Source organism: Anguilla anguilla, chromosome 13 (genome assembly GCF_013347855.1).
Source record: "Anguilla anguilla isolate fAngAng1 chromosome 13, fAngAng1.pri, whole genome shotgun sequence".
Lineage (NCBI taxonomy): Eukaryota > Metazoa > Chordata > Actinopteri > Anguilliformes > Anguillidae > Anguilla > Anguilla anguilla.
Window position 1 is genome coordinate 24,310,906 of NC_049213.1, and position 22,901 is coordinate 24,333,806.

The 22,901-nt window shown below is 42.1% G+C and overlaps 2 protein-coding genes across 4 annotated transcripts; one reads left to right on the top strand and one right to left on the bottom strand.

Moving 5' to 3' along the window:
- Positions 1–585: 585 nt before the first annotated feature.
- On the bottom strand, positions 586–12,664 carry rab7a (RAB7a, member RAS oncogene family). Of its 3 annotated transcripts, none has more exons than XM_035388127.1 (6): positions 12,269–12,662; positions 7,974–8,036; positions 6,182–6,308; positions 4,499–4,717; positions 2,816–2,944; positions 586–2,153 (listed from the first exon to the last, which is right to left on the bottom strand). In XM_035388127.1, exons 2-6 carry the CDS (start codon positions 8,024–8,026, stop codon positions 2,058–2,060), a joined length of 624 nt encoding a protein of 207 aa, XP_035244018.1. In that variant the 5' UTR covers positions 8,027–8,036; positions 12,269–12,662; the 3' UTR covers positions 586–2,057. The 3 variants fall into 3 exon arrangements, with proteins under 3 accessions (XP_035244018.1, XP_035244020.1, XP_035244021.1); XM_035388129.1 differs by lacking the exon at positions 12,269–12,662 and adding an exon at positions 12,121–12,142; XM_035388130.1 differs by lacking the exon at positions 586–2,153 and having other exon boundaries at positions 2,733–2,944; positions 12,269–12,664.
- Positions 12,665–13,667: 1,003 nt separating this feature from the next.
- rpn1 (ribophorin I) lies at positions 13,668–20,440 on the top strand. The gene is made up of 10 exons (XM_035389176.1): positions 13,668–14,051; positions 15,181–15,245; positions 15,567–15,873; positions 16,985–17,194; positions 17,327–17,519; positions 17,652–17,751; positions 17,864–18,002; positions 18,210–18,329; positions 18,720–18,965; positions 19,313–20,440. The coding sequence occupies exons 1-10, from the start codon at positions 13,821–13,823 to the stop codon at positions 19,493–19,495; spliced, it is 1,794 nt and encodes a 597-aa protein (XP_035245067.1). The 5' UTR covers positions 13,668–13,820; the 3' UTR covers positions 19,496–20,440.
- The last annotated feature ends 2,461 nt before the right edge of the window (positions 20,441–22,901 follow it).

Consider the following 22,901-nt stretch of genomic DNA (forward strand, 5'->3'; position numbering starts at 1 on the left):
TGATCGAGATAAAATCTGTATTTAGCCTTAACTTAACTTTGATTTAATAATAAAATACAAGTATTACTTTTATTCATATTCATTGGTACTGCTGAGCCTGACAAACTGTGAAGTGAAAAAACAAGCATTTATTTTAATGTTAAAAATAAGGGCAAACAATTGAATTTAGGCCCTCCTGTCAACACTTGGCACTTCCTCCTTTGTTTGGAGGCACTGTGGACAGTGCAGTTACCTTAGTCTACATTATGGGTTCACAAACTGGGGTCCATGGAGGCCCAGTAGCCCAGTTAAACCATGTCTGCTTTACATAGCATTGGTGATATAGGAATCATAAAATATTTATCGTTTATTACCCATGAAAAAATTGTCATAATTTAGACACACTTTGTGTAATCGGGTGTCAAATAGCCACAATAGCCTGTAGTGGATTTAGGAAAGGAGTAGAACATTTACCATGTGAGGTGAAGGTCCTCATTTGTGGGTGGTGGTAATTTTAGGGGCCTTGTGATAAGTTTGGTGAACTCTTCACAGTGCAATTATACAGCGTTACAATAACCCCCCAGTGAGTACACTATACAACAGTGCTTTTATTCAAGAACCTTTTATTCTCATTATTCGTTTGAAACCCAAATACATTTTTACACAATGTAATTGGCTGTGCATTTAATACCATGATGCATCCTAACAAGATTTACCAATCCCCCCCATCTTTTGTTTTGACATTAATTTTGAATGTTTGTGTTTCCCCATAATTCAATTCAACTTCTAAACATAACAGTACATGAACAGATTGCAAAAGATTATCAGATCGGTTAAAAGTAATACCAAGCACTTATTAACAAAATCTTTGCCAACCTGAGCTACTGGCAGAGACAGAGAGCAGAGAAAGATGGACAAACATACAGTTGGCCTTCGACGCAGACAGATGGACAAAAACAGGTATCTGTAATCATACAGTTGTGCCACATGGCAGAGAACGAACAAACAGAAGACAACAAAGTAGTACTAGCAATAGTAGTAGTGGTAAGTAGTATTAATAATTCTACATACAATCACAACATTGCTCTCCCGTTTTATCCCCCACCCTACTGGTTATCGTTTCTCAATTTTATCTGCATCTGATTGGCTTCCCTCCCTTGGGTTCCAGCTTTATTCAGCACAATGACAGCTTGAAGAGGCAAGAACACTTTGGTGTGCTGGAAACTGGCTTCCATCTGCTGCTGGAGGAAGGTGTAGGAATGGGAAACCATAAGAGCGATCTTGGCTGCGATTCTCACACAGGCTGCTAGAGTGCAGTGCTGAGCAGAGCGCAGCTGGCACGCCACTGAATGGAACTTTTGAACACCACCCAACGAAGTTCAGCTCTAGCTCCCCAAAAGTGATTTTTTTTTTTTTTACAGGATTATAAATAAATCTATAAGATAACAAAGTGCAAAGTAAAAGTCATGAATACTCATTTTGATTGGCTTGCAATTTTACTTTTGAGCCATCTAAAACAAACAAGTGCAAGTGTAAAGTTTTTCCAGAACAATCAGTTGAATTTACAAATGAACTGTAGATTGCCATGACTTAAAACTGTAACCTACACAATCTCCTTCTTGCACAATGTTGTTAATTCATCAACCTCATCCAACCCTTCCAAACTGTGAGTTAAGAGTGTACCATCCAAGTCCCCAACGGATAAAAGTACTGCATGGGGGGGGGGTGTATGAGGGCATGTGTATGTGTTTTTGTGTGTGTGTGTGTGTGTGTGTGTGTATTTTTATTTTGGGGGGCAGGGGAATCAAAATGTAATTCTTTTGATTCCATTCTCTGTGCTCTTTAGGCTTTAAATTCAGATACGAGGATGAGCCTGCATGCACAGTTGGGTTACGTGTGCTTGTGCGTGCGTGAACGCACGTGTGTCTGTGGGGTACATTTTACGGGGAGAAGCCTGCTCTTATCTACTACCACAATGAAGTACTTTTGAAGGCCAGTGATGTTGGGGGAAAAGGGGTGGGGAGTTTTCAAAAGGCCAGAAAGGATGACGGAGAGCAGCAGGGGGCCCCTGGGGGACTTCAGCAGCTGCAGGTCTCCGCTGACGGCTTGGCTCGCTCGTTCCGGTCCAGTTTGATTGGCTCTGGGAACTCATTGTACAACTCCACCTCGGTCTCCTGCATGCCAGAATCAAAAAAAAGAGCCTGGTTAAAGGAATGCTGCCGACGGCTCAGCACATCTTGTGAACGGTCAGCCTGGTTTTAGACCACATGTCATTAAGTCAGAAAAGAGACAAAAACGAACAATTTGCAAATGTCAAACACCTGGCATCCGCTTAGACTTGCACCCATCTCTCAGTGGTCTGGGCGACTTCCACCCCTCAGCCCAGCCCTCTCCCATCAGGCCCACACTTGAATTTTCTTTACTCTATACCCCCCCCCCTTCACAATCTCCCCTCCACCAGTCTGTGATCCCCTTCTCCCCAGTCTGCTCAATACCAACCCCTCATACCCTCTACCCTCACCGCATACCCTCCTCTGATCTGATGGGGCGACATAGCTCAGGAGGTAAGACCGATTGTCTGGCAGTCGGAGGGTTGCTGGTTCAAACCCCGCCCTGGGCATGTCGAAGTGTCCTTGAGCAAGACACCTAACCCCTAACCCCTAACTGCTCTGGCGAATGAGAGGCATCAATTGTAAAGCGCTTTGGATAAAAGCGCTATATAAATGCAGTCCATTTACCATTTACCATTTGATCAGTGCTACACCCTCGCTTGTTCCCCTCTGTATTGGCACTGTGCCCTTGACTGTCCCCTGCCCTCTCTGCCTGGTGCCCTCACCTGCTTCAGGGCGTTGCGTGCGATGGTCTGGAAGGCCTGTTCAACATTGATGGCCTCCTTGGCACTGGTCTCAAAGTACGGGATGTTGTTCTTGCTTTGACACCATGCTTGCGCTCGCTTGGTTGTCACCTGAAAGGACACACAGGGTAACCTCACACTCCATTTACCTCATTCATTCATTCACTGTTCAACTCTGTAGGCTCTTTTAGGTATGTCTTAGCAAACTGTAACCTGGCCCTCTTATTCTTGTAGCTAACTATTGGTTTGGATCTTGCAGTATAGCCTCTTCCTTCTGTTCGTGAAGTCTTCTGCAGACAGTAGTCACTGAGCCATCCACTCCTGCCTCCTGCAGAGTGTTTTTGATCTGTCAAACAGGCGCTTAGTTGTTTTCCATTGTAAGTCTTTGGTCATCAACTGTAGAGGTCTTCCTTGGCCTACCAGGCCCTTTGTTATTACCGAGCTCACCAGTGCTCTCTTTCTTCTTAATAATGTTCCAAACAGTTGATTTTGGTAAACCTAAGGTTTGGCTTATGTCTCTTTTTTTTCTTCTTGTTTTCCATCCTCATGATGGCTTACTTGACTTTCACTCGCACAACTCTGGTCCTCATGTTGACAAATAACTCCAGGCTGCAAGGAAGCACACCTGACTAATCAGAAGCACCTGTGAAGCCATCTGTCCCAAACATTATGGTACCCTGAAAAGAGGGGACTATGTATAAAAGTGCTGTAATTTCTACATTGTGAAACCAAAATGTATAAAAATACCCTTTAACGAAAATGAGAATCTGCATTTTAACCACATAGGCAAATTTTCCCCTTTGGTAGTTGGATCCATTTCAAGTGCCTAGGCAAGATGTGACCACTCTGTTCCATTTGCCTTCCTGTGCCCTGTTGGTGAATTGAAATAATGGGATATGAAATAATCAAGTGGGATTGTTACAATAAAATTTTGTCACTGGCAAAGCATCTTTAATTTATTATTACACATATGAAGACAATTTACTGTCATTTTCTGCCCAATTTAGTCGTTATACCAATTCCTCGTGTGCATCACAGTCCGGGTCGATGCGCTATCCTCTGTCGGTCTGGGGAGGGTGTAGACTACCACATGCTAGCCTCCGATACATGTGGAGTCGCCAGCCGCTTCTTTTCACCTGACAGCGAAGAGTTGCACTGCAATTTACTCAAATTTATCTAATGCTTTTTGAAAGTGGGTGAAAGGAAACTGGTTCATGAAGCCTGGAGTCAAGAAAAATATTGCCTGTTGCATCACTCAAATTTTTGTTGGTGAGATATATGTTAGTTAATGGAATTTAGGCCTACATTAACGACTATCGATTGTTAATTTGATCAGTACTGAGGAATTGAAATTCTGTAATGGAAATGCACCAACAATAAGAATGCAGGAAAAACGGTTCCTTTCATGAAGCAGTATGTACATCTCAGGCTTTTGAATGTCACATATGCTCTACAGTATTATTTATTTCTTGAAAAATTTTACGCATTGCTTTTCTACCATAATTTGGAATTACCAACTGTGCCTGTGGAGTTGGCGCAGTGGCACCTGCCTGCTTGGGAGCCCTGCAGCTGAAGTGTGTGCTCTGATACACTCGCCTGCAGCCCACTGCAGCAGTGTTATCACGTGAGACCAGAACGCTGCAGCTGAGATTAGGATGCACTTACCTGCCTGTTCTCCAGGTCGATCTTGTTGCCTAGCACCACAAAGGGGAAGTTCTCAGGGTCGCGGGGGCTAGCCTGGATCAGGAACTCGTCCCTCCAGCTGTCCAGGGTCTTGAAGGTGTTGGGCGCGGTCACATCGAAAACCAGCACGCAGCAGTCTGCCCCACGGTAGAATGCTACGCCCAAGGACTGGAATCGCTCCTGTCCCGCTGTGTCCCAGATCTAGGAAAACGAAAAGGTGTGTGTGTGAGATGAGCATGTGGAAGTGAGAGGGGTGGTAGGTGGGTCACAGGGAAAAGGTACACTTTTTGAGGGGATCTTTTCCCCCCATCTATTTGATGCGACATGCTCAGAAGTCAGCACCAAGTTTCTCAATTAGGCGCACACCAGGCGCACACACACATGAATCTGCAGAGACAGCAAGTGAGTTTCCTTTAACACTAGATAAGCCAAAGCGATGCCATCCCGCTTTGGGGACTTTATAATTAAAATGAGCCTACTCCAACGCCGTACATGCTATATCCTCATCCTTCCACGACTTTTCTAAATATTTGGGAGTTTTTAAAATTTGGAAAAAATTGACTCAATAAAGAAATACAGGCATTTTGTAACATTTTCTTTGCAACCCCCCGACAATAGACAACAAGTGCTTTTATCCAGGTGCAAACGTGTCGATGTCTACTCCAGCACGCTGTTCGGCAATTGGGAAATTATTTTAAAAGCACTGCACTTTCTTTTTGTATTTCTTTTAACTACTTTCCATACAATTTCCTTTTTTGTCGTGCACATTTTTACGCTTTTCTCAGTGTTCCTGTAGTATGCCTCGATACATTTTCACTTGGCCTACAGAACAAAATCGCTTTAATTTATAAATACCAACGTTTAAATTCTTTTTCAGCTTTTTGTTTCAGACTCATCTAAAAAAGGTCCACAGCAGGTTTTGCAACTCAAATTGATTGAGTTGTGTACTTTATTTCAAGAAAATAGTCTTGAATTATATGATTTCATAATCTGTATCAAATTAGGTTGTTACTGGTGAAGAAATTGATGCTGTAATGCTGAATACATCTGATGCCGGGCAGGAGCTTGTCTTCACAAAATAAAACTTGGGGAAATTTGAGTAAGAGTATACTGTAATAGCTGAAGATGTATTCCACCCAGGGAAGCTTTCCGATGTTCTATTAAATTTATCTAAGCTTATGCAAATCGAACATACAGGTAAAATGGGGCTTTAACAAAGATGGGAGAACAAGTATTAAACAAAAAACAACAAAACATGTTAGCCTTACATTCTGTAGTTTTTTTATATATCAGTAGTATAGCATACAGCAGTTCATAATGAAGATGAGCAACTTTTTAAATTATGAAAGCATTTTTTCAGTTTATAATAGAATATTTATTTAAATAGCCTGTTCTGTTTCTGTGCAGACTCCCAGCTAACACAAAATGTTCTCACAATGTTACTGAAATGTTTTGTTAATGTTAAAACATTGCCACTACATGGCAGCAACATTGTGAGAACGTTTTGTGTTACCTGAGCTAAGCATTGTCGCTGTGACATCACAACATGAGTGGGGCATCCTGCATGGCTGAGTGTTAGAGGGGACAGAACATTCTACCTGTTAAAGTATGTGGACAAAGTACAGACACACATATGGAGGGAACAAACCAAAGTTACCCAAGTACCTGCATTGTGACAAGTCTGTCGTCCACCATCACTTCTTTTGTCAGGAAATCAGCTCCTATTGTGGCTTTGTACTGATTACTAAACTTTTTATTCACATACTGGTTCATCAGAGAAGTCTTCCCAACTCTGAAGAAAGGCAAAGTGGAGAGAAAAGGAGGAGGAATGGTGAGGGCTATAATACTTCCTGGCTTTCCGAGCATCACTGAATATCCTCCACAGCTTTATATTCGCACACACAGCAAATGGAGAAACAGACTTTTCACACACTGCAGAGCTAAGAATATTAAAAATAAGAATTTTGTTGCAAATGTATGCATGCTGGCTTTATCTTATTATTATTAAATTATGAAACAAGAGCTTCGGTCCTCAACAAGATGCACTTAGAATTTTGTGCAAGCTGAGTGCATCTTTTAAAGTTTATTCAAATGTATACACACCACTGATAAGAAAAAGATGAATAGTATCTAATGATACTATAGGAGGGAGGGGTGGAGGGAGAAAGATGCAGAGAGAGTGAGAAAGAGACAGAGAGGGGCAGGCTAATGCAGGAGGACCCCAGAAGTTTCCAGTAGAAGGTGATAAAAGCAGTTGGCTTTCCACACATCTTCCAGACATCAACAGACAGTAATCATATTTGTAATGAGTAAGACAGCTTTAATACACACTTTGATCTTTTCAACTTCAATAACAGATCAGCCAAATTCTGTAAGGCTGTCTGGCTTTTCTATTGTCATTGAAAAGAAGAAAAAACTTTTTTTGACAGGAGATACATTAATCTTAATTTTGAAGAGATTTAATTAGTATTTACTCTGCCTTTCAAAGCACATCTTCAGGTGCATCTTCTTTTCTAAAGGTACATGTCTACCTTAAAGACTTTTGCTGCATTAGACGGTAGCACATTGTGTGTGCCTTCACACTGCAGTATAACTTCCCTCCAAACACTGCAGCTGTGTACAAGGGCAAGGTCAGAGTCTGACCAAATAAACAAAGAACCTGAAGTAACAGCTTTAAAACAAACACTAATCATTAGGCAAGCCAAGAACAAAGTATTTCTTTGATGCACTGCAGAATGACTTCTTGTTTCAAAATGATTATTCAATCTATCAACAAGCTATATTAAAAGTGCTGAACTGGTTTAACTTTTAAGTGTTTCTCCCACTGCAGCAGTTCTAAATCTGCCTTGATTAATTCTAAATCTATGAATTGAACTGCATCTCTCAGATTGCACTTGCCACCAAGATTAGTTTTACTTTTGTATTTGTGTGCAGTATCATTTGACAGCTCTTGATTTTCCCTCAGAATCCTGACTGTTCTGAATAAGTTCACCTTGCAACTGCACATTGCCCAAGAGCTTTCATCTGATGTTCTGATGACCTGTCGGCATTATAATGGCTGGTGTAGGGGCATTCACAACTTTGTGGTCTATAGCAAGAAAATGCATTTCGAGTTGCGCCAAAGAAGCTTGAACAGTGACCTTATGTTTCCACGGGCTGTAAATATGAACATAATTTTACAGCATTTAGTCACAATATCTGTAAATTATCTATTTATATCATGATGATATTTCTTTTCTTGAGTGCTGCAGTCATAACATTTACAATATCGAAAGAGAAAACAAACATGCACATATAGACTATATATATATATGTACATGCATACGCACATGCGCGCACACGCACACACACACACACACACACACATAAACACACACACACACACACACAGACACACACTCAGATTGTGATGTTCAGACTGCCATTGACCTTCCCGAAAAGAAGAAGCTCATCTTACCCAGAATCTCCTAGAATGATGACTTTCAGCAGCACTTTCTTCCGGGATGTCATTGTGCCGCAGCTGGGGAGAGAGAAGGGACAGCGAATGACGACGCGCCGCTGTTAGCACAGCGGGCAGCTCAGTGACACACACCGGCAGATTAATGGGCCCATTAATCAGAGCTGATCTGACAGTCTCACACAGAGATGAGAGGCAGATCTGCTGGAACCAGCGTACTGGGGGACCTACCGACTGTATCAGAGTGCTTTAAAAAGGCACCTCAGGGCAGCTCGGTGAAAACATGATACTAAGGGAGAGTGACTAGTGGTGAGTGCTGTAGCAAGCTTTAACAAATCAGGATCTCCACACTGACACAACAGATAGTTCATATGTCCAGCTCAATACATTTCACCAGAGAAAATAATGAGGGCGACATAGCTCAGGAGGTAAGACCGATTGTCTGGCAGTCGGAGGGTTGCCGGTTCAAACCCCGCCCTGGGCGTGTCGAAGTGTCCTTGAGCAAGACACCTAACCCCTAACTGCTCTGGCGAATGAGAGGCATCAATTGTAAAGCGCTTTGGATAAAAGCGCTATATAAATGCAGTCCATTTAAAATAATAGTTTGAGTCTTTTCCAGAAAAACTTGAGACAAATGTCCCATAAACTTACTTTCCTAGAGCAAGATTGGATGACCATGCCAACAATTATATGCAACTAATTCATCATAATTGAAACGATAACCTGCTGCATAAAATGCACTGGCAATAATGCATCAATGGTTGGGAGAGCGCCAAAACCTCTATCTTCAGACATAAACGGCACCATCTGACTTCTTTTCACCTGCATAACATCATACTATCTGTTTTCATACTGCACACTTAATCAGCTGCTGTTCCAGGTCCTAATCACTGTCTGAAAGGCATCCCGAAAACCATGAGAACTGTGGCTCTCCAGCAGTGCTAAAACGGAACTGTGTTCTCTCAACATGCACAATGCAGACATATGCCTTCTCTAGCTACGCTGCCACAACTAACTCATATAGGGGGAAAAAATATGAAAGAGCTCCTTTACACCATCACTGACAGCCTGGCCAACAGTCTGAACAAATGGGGTCATCCCTGTTCCCAAGAGGGCCGACACAGGCGAAGGCAACAGCATCACACGGCCCTGTAGTTTTGGGTGAAAATGCAAGTGTGTGCTCTATTCAAAAATGTTCTGTTATTCAATGGACACAATAAAGACGTGAAAACAGTCTGCAGACATTCTGCAGTCATTCTGCAGATCCTTCCTCCTAAGGAACCCACTGTGAAGAAAAAAAACATCTGGCTTTTTTCATCCCAAAGATCCCCCTTGGTCCATCCTCTCCTCTAAAACAGCAGTTTCAGAATCCAAACCTGAGCTCACAGCATTCTCTCCCCCTAAATAAACATTAAATAAACCTATAATACCTATTTTCAGAGTGGCAGAGTGTTTATGCATCCATGGAATAACGATGCCTCTTCCGTGTTGCTCTTGTTCGCTCAGCTCTTGAAGTTCATCAGTTCTTAATTAGCTAAGAGGCTTGCCCTATCACCTGGTTCAGTTAACAACTAATGGCGCATTCAGTAAAATTGAAACTGTCAAAGGAATGGAAATATTCTTGTTCATTTCTGGAGTCTGACAACTAGGCTACCTAAACGGTTTACAAACAGAGGCAAATGGCTGAATGAACACCTTCGGAAAAAGTACTGAAGCAACCTAGGAAACAATGTAGCCTGAATTAATTGCAGTTTTAAGCAGGCTGTAAAGCATGCCAGAAATCTTCACACACACCACTTTTAAAACACTCAGATCACAGAGAAGTGATCACACCCCACCACACCACACTGTATTACACTTCAGTTAACTTCATATCTGGCTAGCTGACATCTCTGCATTCACTTTTTAATAGGCAAATGCAATACGTGCACTTTTAAAACCACCTGTCTTCCTTCAATAACACATCTTCACTCAAATGCATCACTTAGGATTGAAGCTTAAGACAGCTTTACTGTGCTCACACACGTCACTGCTAGCAGCATGTGCCCTGTGTGTACAGGACCAAGCCCCTACTCCCTTCTCTCACAGACACAGGTCACACTGCAGCTCTATACACTAAGAACCTTTAAGGTGGGTGAAAAGGCAAAGCCAGCCCATGTCTTCCTTGTCTCAATTAGGAATACAATCCACATATAGCTAGGTTTGCGATATCTTATACCAGACGTGATGCAGACTTTGCTCATCAGCCTGTGCATGTACACTCTGGTGGAGTCCATTTACCGTGGCCTGTCTGAGAAGGAAGTGCTGGCCTAAAGCAGCCTCTGACAGGTCTTCCCTGAAGGTATGGGAAATACAGTCTTGCAGGAAGGAACATTCCTAAACCAGCAGTATGACTCTGCACTATTTCTGATACTGGTTTTCCATTTTTGAATGTCTGTGCATCGTTTACCCTCAATATTCAGCCACAACCTGGAAAGAAAACTTGGATACATGTGCAGCAGTGAAGTGCCCTGCAACCTCTCAAATTTATTTTGCTTTAAGCCATATTACATTGCTGAAGGCCAACATTCACTTGCTTTTTTCTTCTACTTGATCTCTATTTTGCCTACTGATGCTCAAGGAAAAGCTTTCCCCCACTTGTTGTGAGAACTCTTTAGTTTCTATGCCAACTACTGCCAATGATAATGGCCCTATTACAGACGGGTTCTCTATAAGGAAACAAGGTTGCATCTGTATTGGCCGATAATAGCTTAAAATGAACTTGCAGGCACCAGCCCAAAGCCAAAACCAAGGCCAATATGATGATGATAAAACACATTTACAACTTACAAAGACAACACACCAACACATTTAATGTACCACTGATACTATAAATTAAGTTAAAATGCCAAGCAAAATACAAAAAAACATTACAATCGATTTGACATTACAGAACTTACGGATTTATGACTACTATTAATCTATTATGAATCCAAATATTCACAATATTTAGAGACCGAATAAATTATGAACCTGCAGTTACAGTAATAATCGCAAAGTATCCTGTGGAGCATGCCAAAGCAGAGTGGTAGAGAGGCAACTTTTTATTTGTTTTATCAGAACTGGGCAATGACAATTAATTAGCCACACAAGTATTCCAGGCAGATGAGTCTGCGAAACACAAAAAAGTTCATGTCTAAATGGGGAATTTTCTTCTCGCCAATAAGTGTCCGGCAGTACTACTAGTGCGATTTCCTGCGCTACCGCCCGTATTCATATTTAATCTGCACCCCATGACATTCAGGCAAATCGCATCACATGGGACGTGTTTTTTCTTACGGAGAATAAAGAAAGCCAAGCCAGATAGCTATTATCTTTTGCTAGCGAGGACAGTGCTGGCACGGTACATTTAAAAACTGCTTCACGATGTATTGACAATTGCGGATGGTAATTACAAGTCACATTAGTCTAATTAGCCATACTTCACTCCTGAAAAGCAAACCAAATTAACGCTATATTGCTATCGATGACCACAGTCTTACGCCAATATCGGCAGCTTGCAATTTTATACAGAATCTCATTAGCTAGCTAACGGTAACGTGACAAGTATGCGATATACATATAGCCAGCCAGCTCGTGTGTGTTTATTGTATGTATAAATTTCACTTCTGATTAAGCATTATAATTGTTCTTATAATGCATGAACACTGGTCCTTTTCGACTGAAGCAATAACATAACGTTATTTGAATCGAATATTAAGACTACCGTACCTTCCATAAATGATATACCTAATTATCACGAAGTTAACAAACTGGCATTTGTACTTCAATTACCATAATCACAGCTAGCAGTAACGTCAACTCGATAACAACAAAACAAGGCTCGTATGATATATAGGCCTTGCTATACAGCTAAAAATCTTGCCTTACTTCGGCCTAGCCATTTTGACAAGTGGGAATGTAACTTAGCTAGTCTAGCTAACGCAGGCTACCGGCCTAATGTAACACTTACATGCAAGTTAGAAAGCTAGCGTCCATCGACTGCAGTCACATTCCTCCCTGCATCTTAGACGCCATGTGTAGGGTAACTAGGAGGGTCTGGTTAGCACATGTGTACATACAACATGCAACAAATAAACCAACGAAAAATTTTGGACCTCGAACTCACCTTGTACAGCAAAACCGGCTTCGCCCAAGCGTCTTGCAACTGTGCCCCCACCCCCGATTCGAAAGATGGCTAACGTTAGCTAGCTAAAAAGCTATCATTTACTAGCTAGCCAACTGTACATGTCGTAAACGTTGTCATAAGAACTTACCTCGTATTTCCAGCAGTTTTGTAAAATATTTATTTAGGATTAAATAGATGTCTGATCTGTAGCCGTTGTCACAGTTTTGTTTTCTTCTGTTACTCTGGAAAAGCTAACGTTAGCATGAAATGGTGAATTCAATTTGTCTTGCCTTGCGCAGCGGACCGGTAGCTAGCCACTTAGCAAGCGGGATACTCGTCACTTCTTTTTCTCGTGCCTTCTGTTTTTTTCGACCACGACTATCTTGTGTTCAGAGTTTACAAAATAGGAAGTGAATATGAAGGTTTTTCTGTTGGTTATCTGCTCGCTCTTCTTATGCACTGTCTGTTTCTCTTTCTTTTCTTCTCTCACTTCCTCCAAAACAACCCTGGTGTCAGTGGACGGTGACGTCATCGCGCACGTTCGAGAGGACACACCTTTAACCATACCCACATTCGGTACCTTGCCCAATGAAGCGCCAGAACGGCTCTCAAAAATAATTTTCTCAGGCCTTTCTTTGTACACTAATTGTACGTCGCTTTGGATAAGAGCGTCATCTAAATGCCTAAAATATAAATGTTGTACACTGTAATAAAAAAATAGCCCGTTGTTGTATTGACAGCTGAAAATCTTGGATATTTGCTTTTGACATTACAGAACTCATTGATTTATACGCTTTATCTACGATTCATCCACTCTCATAATATTTTCAGACTTAACTAAATAAGGATCTATACTTAATAATCACAAACTGTCCCACATTGTGGAGCATGCTAAGGAAGAGTAGTAACAAATTATCATAAGGGTCAACTTTTTGTTTTAACAGAACTTGGCAATGAAAATTCTCATTCTAATGACCTGGTATATGAATCATATTTTCTATCATGCTTTATCTCTATAATTAGTTCATACTCATCTCTTTCCTGCCTCCCAGTGACCTTCCTGGACTGTTCCTCAATTCTCAGTACCTGTCTTACTTCCAATTTCATTGGAAGTAAATTATCACAAAATTCTCCTGCCAGGTTTCTTTAACACTGCACAGTTTCTGCTTAGAATGAAGATTTATTATATATTCTGGTTTGGTGAATGGGCTGAGCCTCTACAGAAAACAGGCAATCTACGCAGAATCTATTTTTAAAATATATAAGCAGAATCTCCATAGCTTTTTTGACATTTCCAGTGGATAATACAAATATTCACAGACAGAAACAAAGTCGTAGAAATCACTACAATAAAAGACACAGTACCAACAGAAGATGCCATGGGTTCACAATAAGAAAGAGAAAAAATGAAATAAATATCTTAAAGTGATAACCTGTGTCAAGAGTATTTGTAGCCATAGAGTTCATTTGAACAATGAATGATCCGGATGATCTCTGTAGCATTTGTTTAATGACGTTTGACGTACGCACTACAACGTTACGTGAGTGTACGTCTCAATGACTGAAGCGTCATCGCTTTAGCTGCAGCAGGGATTGTCGAGCCGGCGAGGCCTGTCTTCACTGAAAGACATTTGGCTTTATTTTGACTCCCGGTGGTAAATAAAACCGCTGTTTTTTCAAGAAACAATTAACCTTCAACAATGCACGGCAGCATGCTCTATTCCACCTGTTTGGTGCTAATTACCGGGCTAATTTACGCTGAAAGCTCTCTGGTGAACGAGGAGGTGAAGCGCGCCGTGGACTTGAGCACGCACCTAGCCAAAATAACGGCGGAGGTTCTGCTGTCTAACCAGGGAGAATCTGCTGTGCATAGCTTCATTGTAGCTCTGGAGCCCGAATTGGCCCCGCATCTCGCCTACATTGGAGTGTCTGTGAGTAGCTGCGGATCGTTGCAACCGAGTTTGTTAGCTAATGTTACGTGCTGCTTCTCGAACTCGCCTCATTTTGCCTTGTTACCTAGCTGTAACTCATTCAGCTAACTGGCAAAGACGTTAGAGCTGAGAGTTTTTGTTCGCTAGGTAGCTATTGCATTGGGTGGCTAGCACAGTTAGCTAGTTATATCACTGCTCTGTTTATAAATCATATTTAGCAAACTGTCTAACTGAAATAATGCAGCATAATAAAGCACCAGGTCGTTTCCAGCTTTGCCGCCTTGTCTATCTAGCTAGCTACCATCGCTTTTAACGTCAGTGGAAACCAAAGGGAAGTGCAACTATTTTCTCTGGTTTTGAAGCGATACACTATTAAACTATTATTGACATTATTGGCAACAACTTCCTTAATTTGCTTGTTAACCATCTACTAAATTCTGATTCTGCAGCAAGTGGGTCAGTGTGGACAGGGTAGTTTGTGAACTAGCTATATTAATCAATTGAGATTTTTGCAGGCTTATGGTGACAGGTTTAAAACGAGAGCTTAAATTAAGTGAACAGGCTATAACATATCAGGCATCATCGATTTATTGTATACATTCAATAAAAGGTAAACGAAGCTTGAAACCTTTGGAAATGAATGGCCAAGACAACACCGGCAGGCTACTTCCGCGTGTTCTCTTCCTGTCAGTGAGCTAGAGTGTGACACGTAAGCATTCACAGTGGCTAGTTCGCCTGTAAGGAGTTGCTACAGACACGCGGCGAACTCAGTTCCGGGTGTGACGGGAACAGCCAACACACACGTACATGGTGGATGCACAACACACACAGGAACAAAAAAAAATCATTTTATGTTGATGAAAATAGATGTTTAGATGTTCTGTTCCTATATATATATATATATATATGCACACACACAGGAACATAACATACATTGTCGTTAACATAAAAGTTATTTATTGTACAAAAACTAAAACTGCATTGGCATGGTTTAATGACTGCTGCTTTTTCTACCGGTAATGTCAAAACAGTCTTCATCTAGCGTGATTTCCTCCACTTTGATCAGTACATCCCTTCACAAAGTAAAGTTAGACAAATGTACCTATATGTAGATGTTTGTTTTGCCCAGGTGAAAGGTGAGGAAGATGAGGACAGCCACTTAGAATTGAAAGAAACTACAATCAAAGACCAGAGGTGAGCCTTTCTACCATCCTCATTGGAGACAACATCCTGTTCATAGATGGGACCAATAGGAAACTAAGTACTCAATGCATTGATAACCATTTTGATTAATGTGACATAGAAAAGTTTTATTGGCACCCAGTATCTGCTAGTGAGATGTGTTGAAAAAAAGCTTTCTTTTCTGTTCCTAGTCCCACATTTGAGAGAATCTGTGTCTTAGTTTGGCATAGTGCATCACAGTAAAAAAAAAACAAAACAAAAAAAACATTTTTGTTCTTCATAAAGTATTTGATGCGTACACCTTTCACCTGGATCCTCTCATTTACCTTACAGTGGGAAGTTTTTCCAGGTGCAGTTGCCCTCCTCTCTGGCAGGGGGCAGTAAACTAAGGCTCCAAGTGGAGACGGTGCTGAGCCATGTGCTGCGGCCCTTCCCCACTCACATTACCCAGGCAGAGCGGCAGCTGGTAGTGTTCCAGGGCAACCATTATGTCTACTCGCCGTACCCTACCCGAAGCCAAACCACCCGCGTTCGCCTTGCTTCCAAGAATGTGGAGAGCTACACCAAGTTGGGCAACCCCAGCAAGAATGAGGAGATCATTGAGTACGGGCCCTTCCGGGATGTTGCCCCTTACAGCCAGGTAACTTACAAGTCTCCAAATGTAATGTATTGTACTGTACAAAACAACAGCAGACCAACATTTATGAAGAAATACATCTATGTTTGTGGTACAGAGACCAACCATGGGTGTATCATCAGTGAGCAAGGTACAAGAGCTTCGATCAGCAGGTGGATGTCATCAGTGATTCGACTGATGCAATTTTGAGTGCAAACATTCCACTAGAAGCCGAAATCATGTACAGAAATTGTTCAATTGATAATCCCCTTTGCAAAACAGCTTAGGCTGAAGTAGGTCCTATGGGCTGAAGGCTCCTATGGGGTTCTTCAAAGAAAAGGAACTGGTCAAGTCAGCTGGTAGTATGTCAGTGGTCACAGATGAGTGAAAAGATGACATTGACCATTGTGGTTCACACATTGTATGACAAGGGTTTTGGGGAAAAGCTCATGTGAATTGGAAAAGTGGCAAAAGCCTTATTGAAACAAACAGCTGGTTTGAGAGGAGGGAAGTCAGAATACATGAAGTGTATAATAAGATTGTTCTAGTAGATGAAATACAAGCTGAGCAGATGTACAGTGCAGTTAAAACTGTAAATAACCAAAGCATTAAAACATTCAGAAGTTGCACAAAAAAATGACAACATAAAAAAACCCTGTTCACTCCAAAAGAAACTGTTTCTTTCGATCAGCTTATGAATTGCTTGAGGCTGTTTGGGTTTTTGACTCAAAGCAATTCTACACATTTGACTTGACAAAACACCTTCTGCACAGGATTCCAGGATTTGACAACTGAGTTGACAACTGTTTTTCCGCATTTGACAGTTACAAATTATTTGCACAAGAAAAAAAACACTGTATTGGCACTGGTGGAAGTGCTGGGACAGAGGCAAGGAAATCATTCCAAATACTGCACAGGGACCACTAAAATGCATGCGAGGACTGCGTTGGAAAAACTGGTCAGCCTAAGCATGGCATCATCAATAAATAATTATATTTCTGCTGTCTTTGTGAACTGGGTTTGTTTTTCTAACAGTGAGTGGGTTCCTTTGACCTCCTTACAGATCTGCAGTGAGCATGCCCATTTAGGACTGAGTCAAGTGCATGACCGCTCTTTCTACATTTTCCTTTCTCAGGATGCCATGAAGATCCACTATGAAAACAACAACCCCTTCCTCACTATTAGTAGCGTCACCCGCACCATTGAGGTCTCCCATTGGGGAAACATAGCTGTGGAAGAGACCATTGACTTGCGTCATACAGGGGCCATCCTGAAAGGGCCCTTCTCTCGCTATGACTACCAGAGACAGTCTGACAGTGGGATCTCCTCTGTGAAATCCTTCAAGGTGTGTTGATTAAAACCGCTTTTAAAAACTCTAATTTCCCTAGTTGTGGATCTAAACCTCTTTTCACTTTTCCCTGAGAAACTCTCCTCCATTAAAGCCCTTTCCTCTTTAATGCCCTCCTTTCCCCTTCAGACCATCCTTCCTGCCTCGGCTCAGGATGTTTACTACCGTGATGAGATTGGGAACATCTCCACCTCCCACTTGCTGGTTCTGGAAGATTCTGTGGAGGTGGAGGTACGGCCTCGCTTTCCCCTGTTTGGTGGGTGGAAGACTCATTACATCATTGGCTACAACCTACCCAGCTACGAGTACCTCTATACCCTGGGTGAGTGGCTCAACTGCATGGCACACTTCTGAGTATGGAACAGACTTTGGGTTTTACTTAAGTGCAAGCCCCTAAGTGCTAAAGAACAAATGAATCCTCACCTGCCTGGTTCTCCCCACCTCTCTACCCCAGGTGACCAGTATGCTCTGAAGATGCGGCTGGTTGATCATGTGTATGATGACCAGGTGATAGACTTCCTGACGGTCAAACTCATTCTTCCTGAAGGGGCCAGGTGAGCTTGCGTTCCATCTTGGCTTTTTTTTTTTTTTTTACCTCTGTGTGGGACTGTTCTCTCTCTGTACCCCACAAATGACCCAACGTGTCTCTGTGCCCTCTTCTCTAAGGAACATCCATGTGGACACACCCTACCCCATCAGTCGTGTTCCAGACCAGCTGCATTATACCTACTTGGACACCTTTGGTCGTCCCGTTCTGGTGGCCACTAAGAGCAACCTGGTTGAGCAGCACATTCAGGATGTGGTGGTGAGTTTTGGCAGTGGTTGGGCATGAGCATTTGAATTTGCCACAAGACTGCTCTTGTAGACCCTTTAAATACTGCTGAATTGCTGTGACAATGTTGTGTGTCATTGCTCTATAAAGCTTAATGAACTGAACGGGCCAATGTGCGCACATACACTTCAAAGTTCCTGATCCTGTGCGTGTGCGGGTGTGTGTGTCTCCATCCCTCAGGTACACTACACCTTCAACAAGATCCTGATGCTACAGGAGCCCCTGCTTGTGGTTGGGGCCTTTTACATCCTGTTCTTCACTGTCATCATCTACGTGCGCCTGGATTTCTCCATCACCAAGGTACGCCTTTGCAATCTCCCATTTTATATCTTCTTTCACTCTCTCCCTAAACCTGTATCTCTTCATTGTCTCTGCTCTCTTTGTGTGGCTCTCAATCACTCTTCTGCCTCTTTCCCCGTCCTTCTTACCTCATCTTAATTTGTCACTGTCCGTCTGTCTCCCTCCCTAATCCAGCTGCTTACTCTTACAGTCAATCCAGCCTTTCCGTCTTTCTCTATCCTTCAACTGCACTTACATTCCACTGTCTCCTGCTTATTCAGAATTAAATATGTTTTATTGGCATGCCTACATTGTAATGCATTGCAGAATGAAGTAATTAGCATTGCGGAAGTAATGCAGTAAGAATGAATGCGCAGTAAGATGAATTGTGTCTGTATCGCCGTCTCGCAGGACCCTGCTGCGGAGGTGCGCATGAAGGTGGCGTCCATCACGGAGCAGGTGCTGACCTTGGTCAACAAGCGCCTGGGCCTGTACCGCCACCTGGACGAGGTGGTCAACCGCTACAAGCAGTCTCGCGACACTGGCGCCCTCAACAGCGGCCGCAAGACCCTGGAGGCGGAGCACCGCACCCTGACCAATGACATCGCCTCCCTGCAGGCCCGCCTCAAAGCTGAGGGCTCTGACCTTGCAGACAAGGTGGGGGGCTGTGTAGGCACACGCGCGCACACACACACACACACACACACACACAAACCAATCACAACTTAATGTTACAGCATCAAAAAACCCAAACCAATCTCTGACCAAAGGTGCATGTGGTAGGTATGTGATAAAATTGGCCATGGATTAATTGTAATTAGCTTGTGTAAATGATTACACTAATGGGCATGTCCTTAATAGAAGGTATGCACACGTTATCAAGGTGTATGAATGAACTAATGCGATTACAACCGTGTGTGTGAAGCAGAAAAAAGTGTATGTAAAGAATGTGTTTGTGTGTTACTGAATATGTGGAGTGTTTGTAACTGCTTCCTTGCCTTCAGGTGGGGGAGGTGCAGAAGTTGGACGGCCAGGTGAAGGAGCTGGTGTTCCGCTCCTGTCAAGAGGCTGAGCGCCTGGTGGCAGGAAAGGTGAAGAAGGAGGCTTACATCGAGAGTGAGAAGTCACTGGCCAACCGGAGACAGGAGCTGGTCACCCGCATCGACAGCCTGCTGGACGCCCTGTAAACACATGCACACATGTAAACACATGTACGCAGTATACCTTTCGTGATTCATGCAGCTCCGCCCTCACACACACACACAAACACACACACACACACACGCACACGCACGTACACAAACACGCACGTACACAAACACGCTCAGTTGGCACTTACGTGATAAAGCATACACTTCTCCCTCTCCTGTACATATGTGTTACTACACACATCAGGTTGTAAGCTTGTTTGCTTCCCTTATCGCCGCCTCATTAAAAAGGCAGGCATGCTTGACTCTGCGATTGGCCTGCTGTGTTCAGGTGTGGGAGAAGACGAGTGAGAGAACCTTCTGTGTCCAGCAGAAACACTGCTTTTTTATTTTAGGGTTTCGGTTTTGTATGGCCATTTTTTCCACATTTCCTTGAATGATGATTGCTTTAGTTGAAAATAAAACATTTTTTGAATGTGCTAGGAAATATGAGCAGAAAGGTTAATAGGGATTTGTGAGTTTTCTATTCTAAATTACTGTGCAAATTCAACTGTATTCTCCTTTCCCTCACCCCAAGCACGACACTAAACCTGAGGGTGCTTTTCAGACGGCTTGAGCCAAACACTGCAGCGTACTTTGGAGGCATTTGTAAATAAAACGGTTCTGCTCTGCATTGGCTTGCTTATATTTGGTGCGATCTGCGTTGCCAAAACATTTCAGCAAATGCAAGTCAGTCCCCTTACAGTTTGGCACAATTTTTGTCAGCGACTGCAGTAAAGTTTATACTTCTTTGACATTGCAATTCTTTTTTTTCTCTTTTTATGTGAATTAGAAGCCTTCTGTAATGTGAGAATTGTACCTACATGAGATTACAGTGTGTGTGAAATGGGGTGTTGGAGGGAATTGGGTTATGTTGACATGTTAACTTGCAATGGCATGAAAGAAATGGAAATGAGCTGATTTGGAATAAAAAAAATAAACTCACTCAGTATCTGGTTTGTCATAATGCAACCTAGATAGGCCGAGAACACGGATTTCAGGTTAAGGTGCATGCATTCTGAACTCAAAATCAGTTTTTTCAGAAATATTCGTAATAATTTCATGCAATTTCTGTGCTTCCAGTACGAAAAGAAGTGTGCGTGAATAATCTTTGTGAACCGGGGCTGTCCAACCCTGTTTCTGGAAATCTGTACTGTAGGTTTTTACTCAGACCCTAACAAAGCACACTTAATCGAACAGTTAGAGGTCTTGTTGAACTGCTAATTAGTAGAATCAGATGTGCCAAATTAGGGTTGAAATAAAAACCTGCAGGATGGCATATCTTCAGGAACAGGGTTGTGCAGCCCTGATGTAGACCATACTGACTGCCAGTAGAGGGCACTCATGTTCTGTTTTGATTGCTTACAAGGGTTGCCACTTTGTTTATAATGTAAAGCTGCATTAGGTTAAGGTTTCACGTCCATACATAATATGAAGCACCATTAAGTTATGGTTTCACGTTCATACGTAATATCCACAATATTAGTATCCATAGAGTTTCAGTTATGACTTAATTATAGCCTACATTGTTCTTGTATAAAGTCAAAGCTAAGCATGTTTTTGATAGATTGTTTTTTTTTTTAAGTAAAATATATGTGGAATTAAGAAAAGTAAAGCATGTCGTATATTTGCTGTACCAATCACCTTTACCTGCAATAAGCCATGACTTCAATTCAAACATCATGAGATAAGAAGAGGTAATCTGGAATTTTGTACTTGCGGGATAGACATGGACGTGGATTCTGTGGGCGGGGGGAGGGGGGGGGGGGGTGCGCATTGGGGGACATGCCAGTCCACCAACTTTGGGAAACCATCAGATGGTCAAAAGAGCTGAAGTTAATAAAACAAATCTTAAAAAACATTTCAAGTGCTTTTTGTGCCAACCTTTAAAGCATAAATAAAAAAGGAACAAAATTATGATTTTCAGAAACTGCCAAGAGTAGTGGAGGAGACTGAAACCAATGTTTTGGACAATTTGAGACTATATTTACCTGTTTTATATGTTAATTCTTTTCACTGGGATTGTGTAGGTTTTGCTGTGACTGTACACTGCACAATTTGGCCTTCTGCCTTCATTGACCTGTGTGTTCTTTAACAGCCATCCCGCCCTGCCCTACCCGTCCCCAGCCTTCGTCCATTACCTGAGGTATTCTAGGCTGTTTCTAAGACAACTGGAGCACACTCAAGACTGCACACAGCGGGAAGATGGAGCGGAAGGGGAGGTGGTGGTGTGGGTAACACTCCAGGAGGCAAACAGTCAGTAAGGGGGTGTCCCACTCTGGCTGCTAAAGTACAATGATATATGAGAAATAACCGCTGTAATTATACCAGGGGCTGCAGTCATCCTGATCTGGGCAAAATTCCGTTTAAACCGGAATACATGAACAGACGCGTATCCTGATGTGGCGAGGACTGTAAGCTGAGCTGGGGCCTGTGGGGGGGGGGGGGGTGCCGGGTGCCATGTGGCTGGGCTGAAACTCCCCCCCTCTGGCGAAGGATGGGGGGTTGTTGGTGTGTTGGGGTCCAAACCATGGTAAAATGTCCTCTGTCTTTATGTAACAACAGTGAGCTGCTACCATCTTTTAAATGTATACTATTTGTTTATAGTTGTGGTACTGGAAATTCATATATTGGCAAAGAAAAATGTAATAAAGAAATTATGGCAAAACAGTATAGCTGACATGACAGCCATGACATCACTATATTTTAAGTTAATCTACAGTACTAATTGACATAAATAATTTGCATTTGTATTAAACACGTCATAATCATTACACCTTCCTATATGTATTAGTTTACACATACATCATTGAGCATTTATTGTTGGAATTTTTATAATCAGCTTGAACATTGATTTCTTTGTCCAATATTCTTTGTCTATATTTAATGATAATATTCATGCAATATGGTAATAGTCTTATTTATATTATAATTTTTTTGGCTTTTATTATTTTATTTCAAATGACTGATGATCACATAATGTCATTACCACTCATGGTCAAGAAGATAATTGTTCAGAATACATTTTACAGACAAAAATGGCTTGAATAAATAACAACACAAGAAAGGGCGCAGATAAATGTTTTAAGAGTACTAAACTTCATTAAGCACAATTGTTCCATAATTTTTGCCAATACTGTAGATAGCTAGTAGCTTAACTACCATTTAAAAATTATATATTTAGTAACTGCTGTTAAAAGGTATGCTTTTATATGGTAAAATCATCATCACTTGAGGGCAAAACAACTCACCTTTGAAATCTGTTTCATTGACTATCTGAGTAATGATACATTTGCTTCAGTTAGAGGGTGGTACAGCCTCTGCCAGGAAGAAACTGACCAAGCGGTGATTGATTATGGCTGGCCCACCTGCTGTCCTCCCCCAAACCTTCATCCTCTCATCACAG

Excerpts from the sequence above, each read along its gene's own strand:
- rpn1 (XM_035389176.1), top strand. The coding sequence starts at position 13,821 with ATGCACGGCAGCATGCTCTATTCCACCTGTTTGGTGCTAATTACCGGG. Across the intron at positions 15,246-15,566 it reads ACTACAATCAAAGACCAGAG|TGGGAAGTTTTTCCAGGTGC; the intron begins GTGAGCCTTTCT and ends TTTACCTTACAG. Across the intron at positions 17,752-17,863 it reads ATTCTTCCTGAAGGGGCCAG|GAACATCCATGTGGACACAC; the intron begins GTGAGCTTGCGT and ends CTCTTCTCTAAG.
- rab7a (XM_035388127.1), bottom strand. The coding sequence starts at position 8,026 with ATGACATCCCGGAAGAAAGTGCTGCTGAAAGTCATCATTCTAGGAGAT. Across the intron at positions 2,945-4,498 it reads TCGACCTGGAGAACAGGCAG|GTGACAACCAAGCGAGCGCA; the intron begins GTAAGTGCATCC and ends GTGTCCTTTCAG. Across the intron at positions 2,154-2,815 it reads CACGCAACGCCCTGAAGCAG|GAGACCGAGGTGGAGTTGTA; the intron begins GTGAGGGCACCA and ends TCTGGCATGCAG.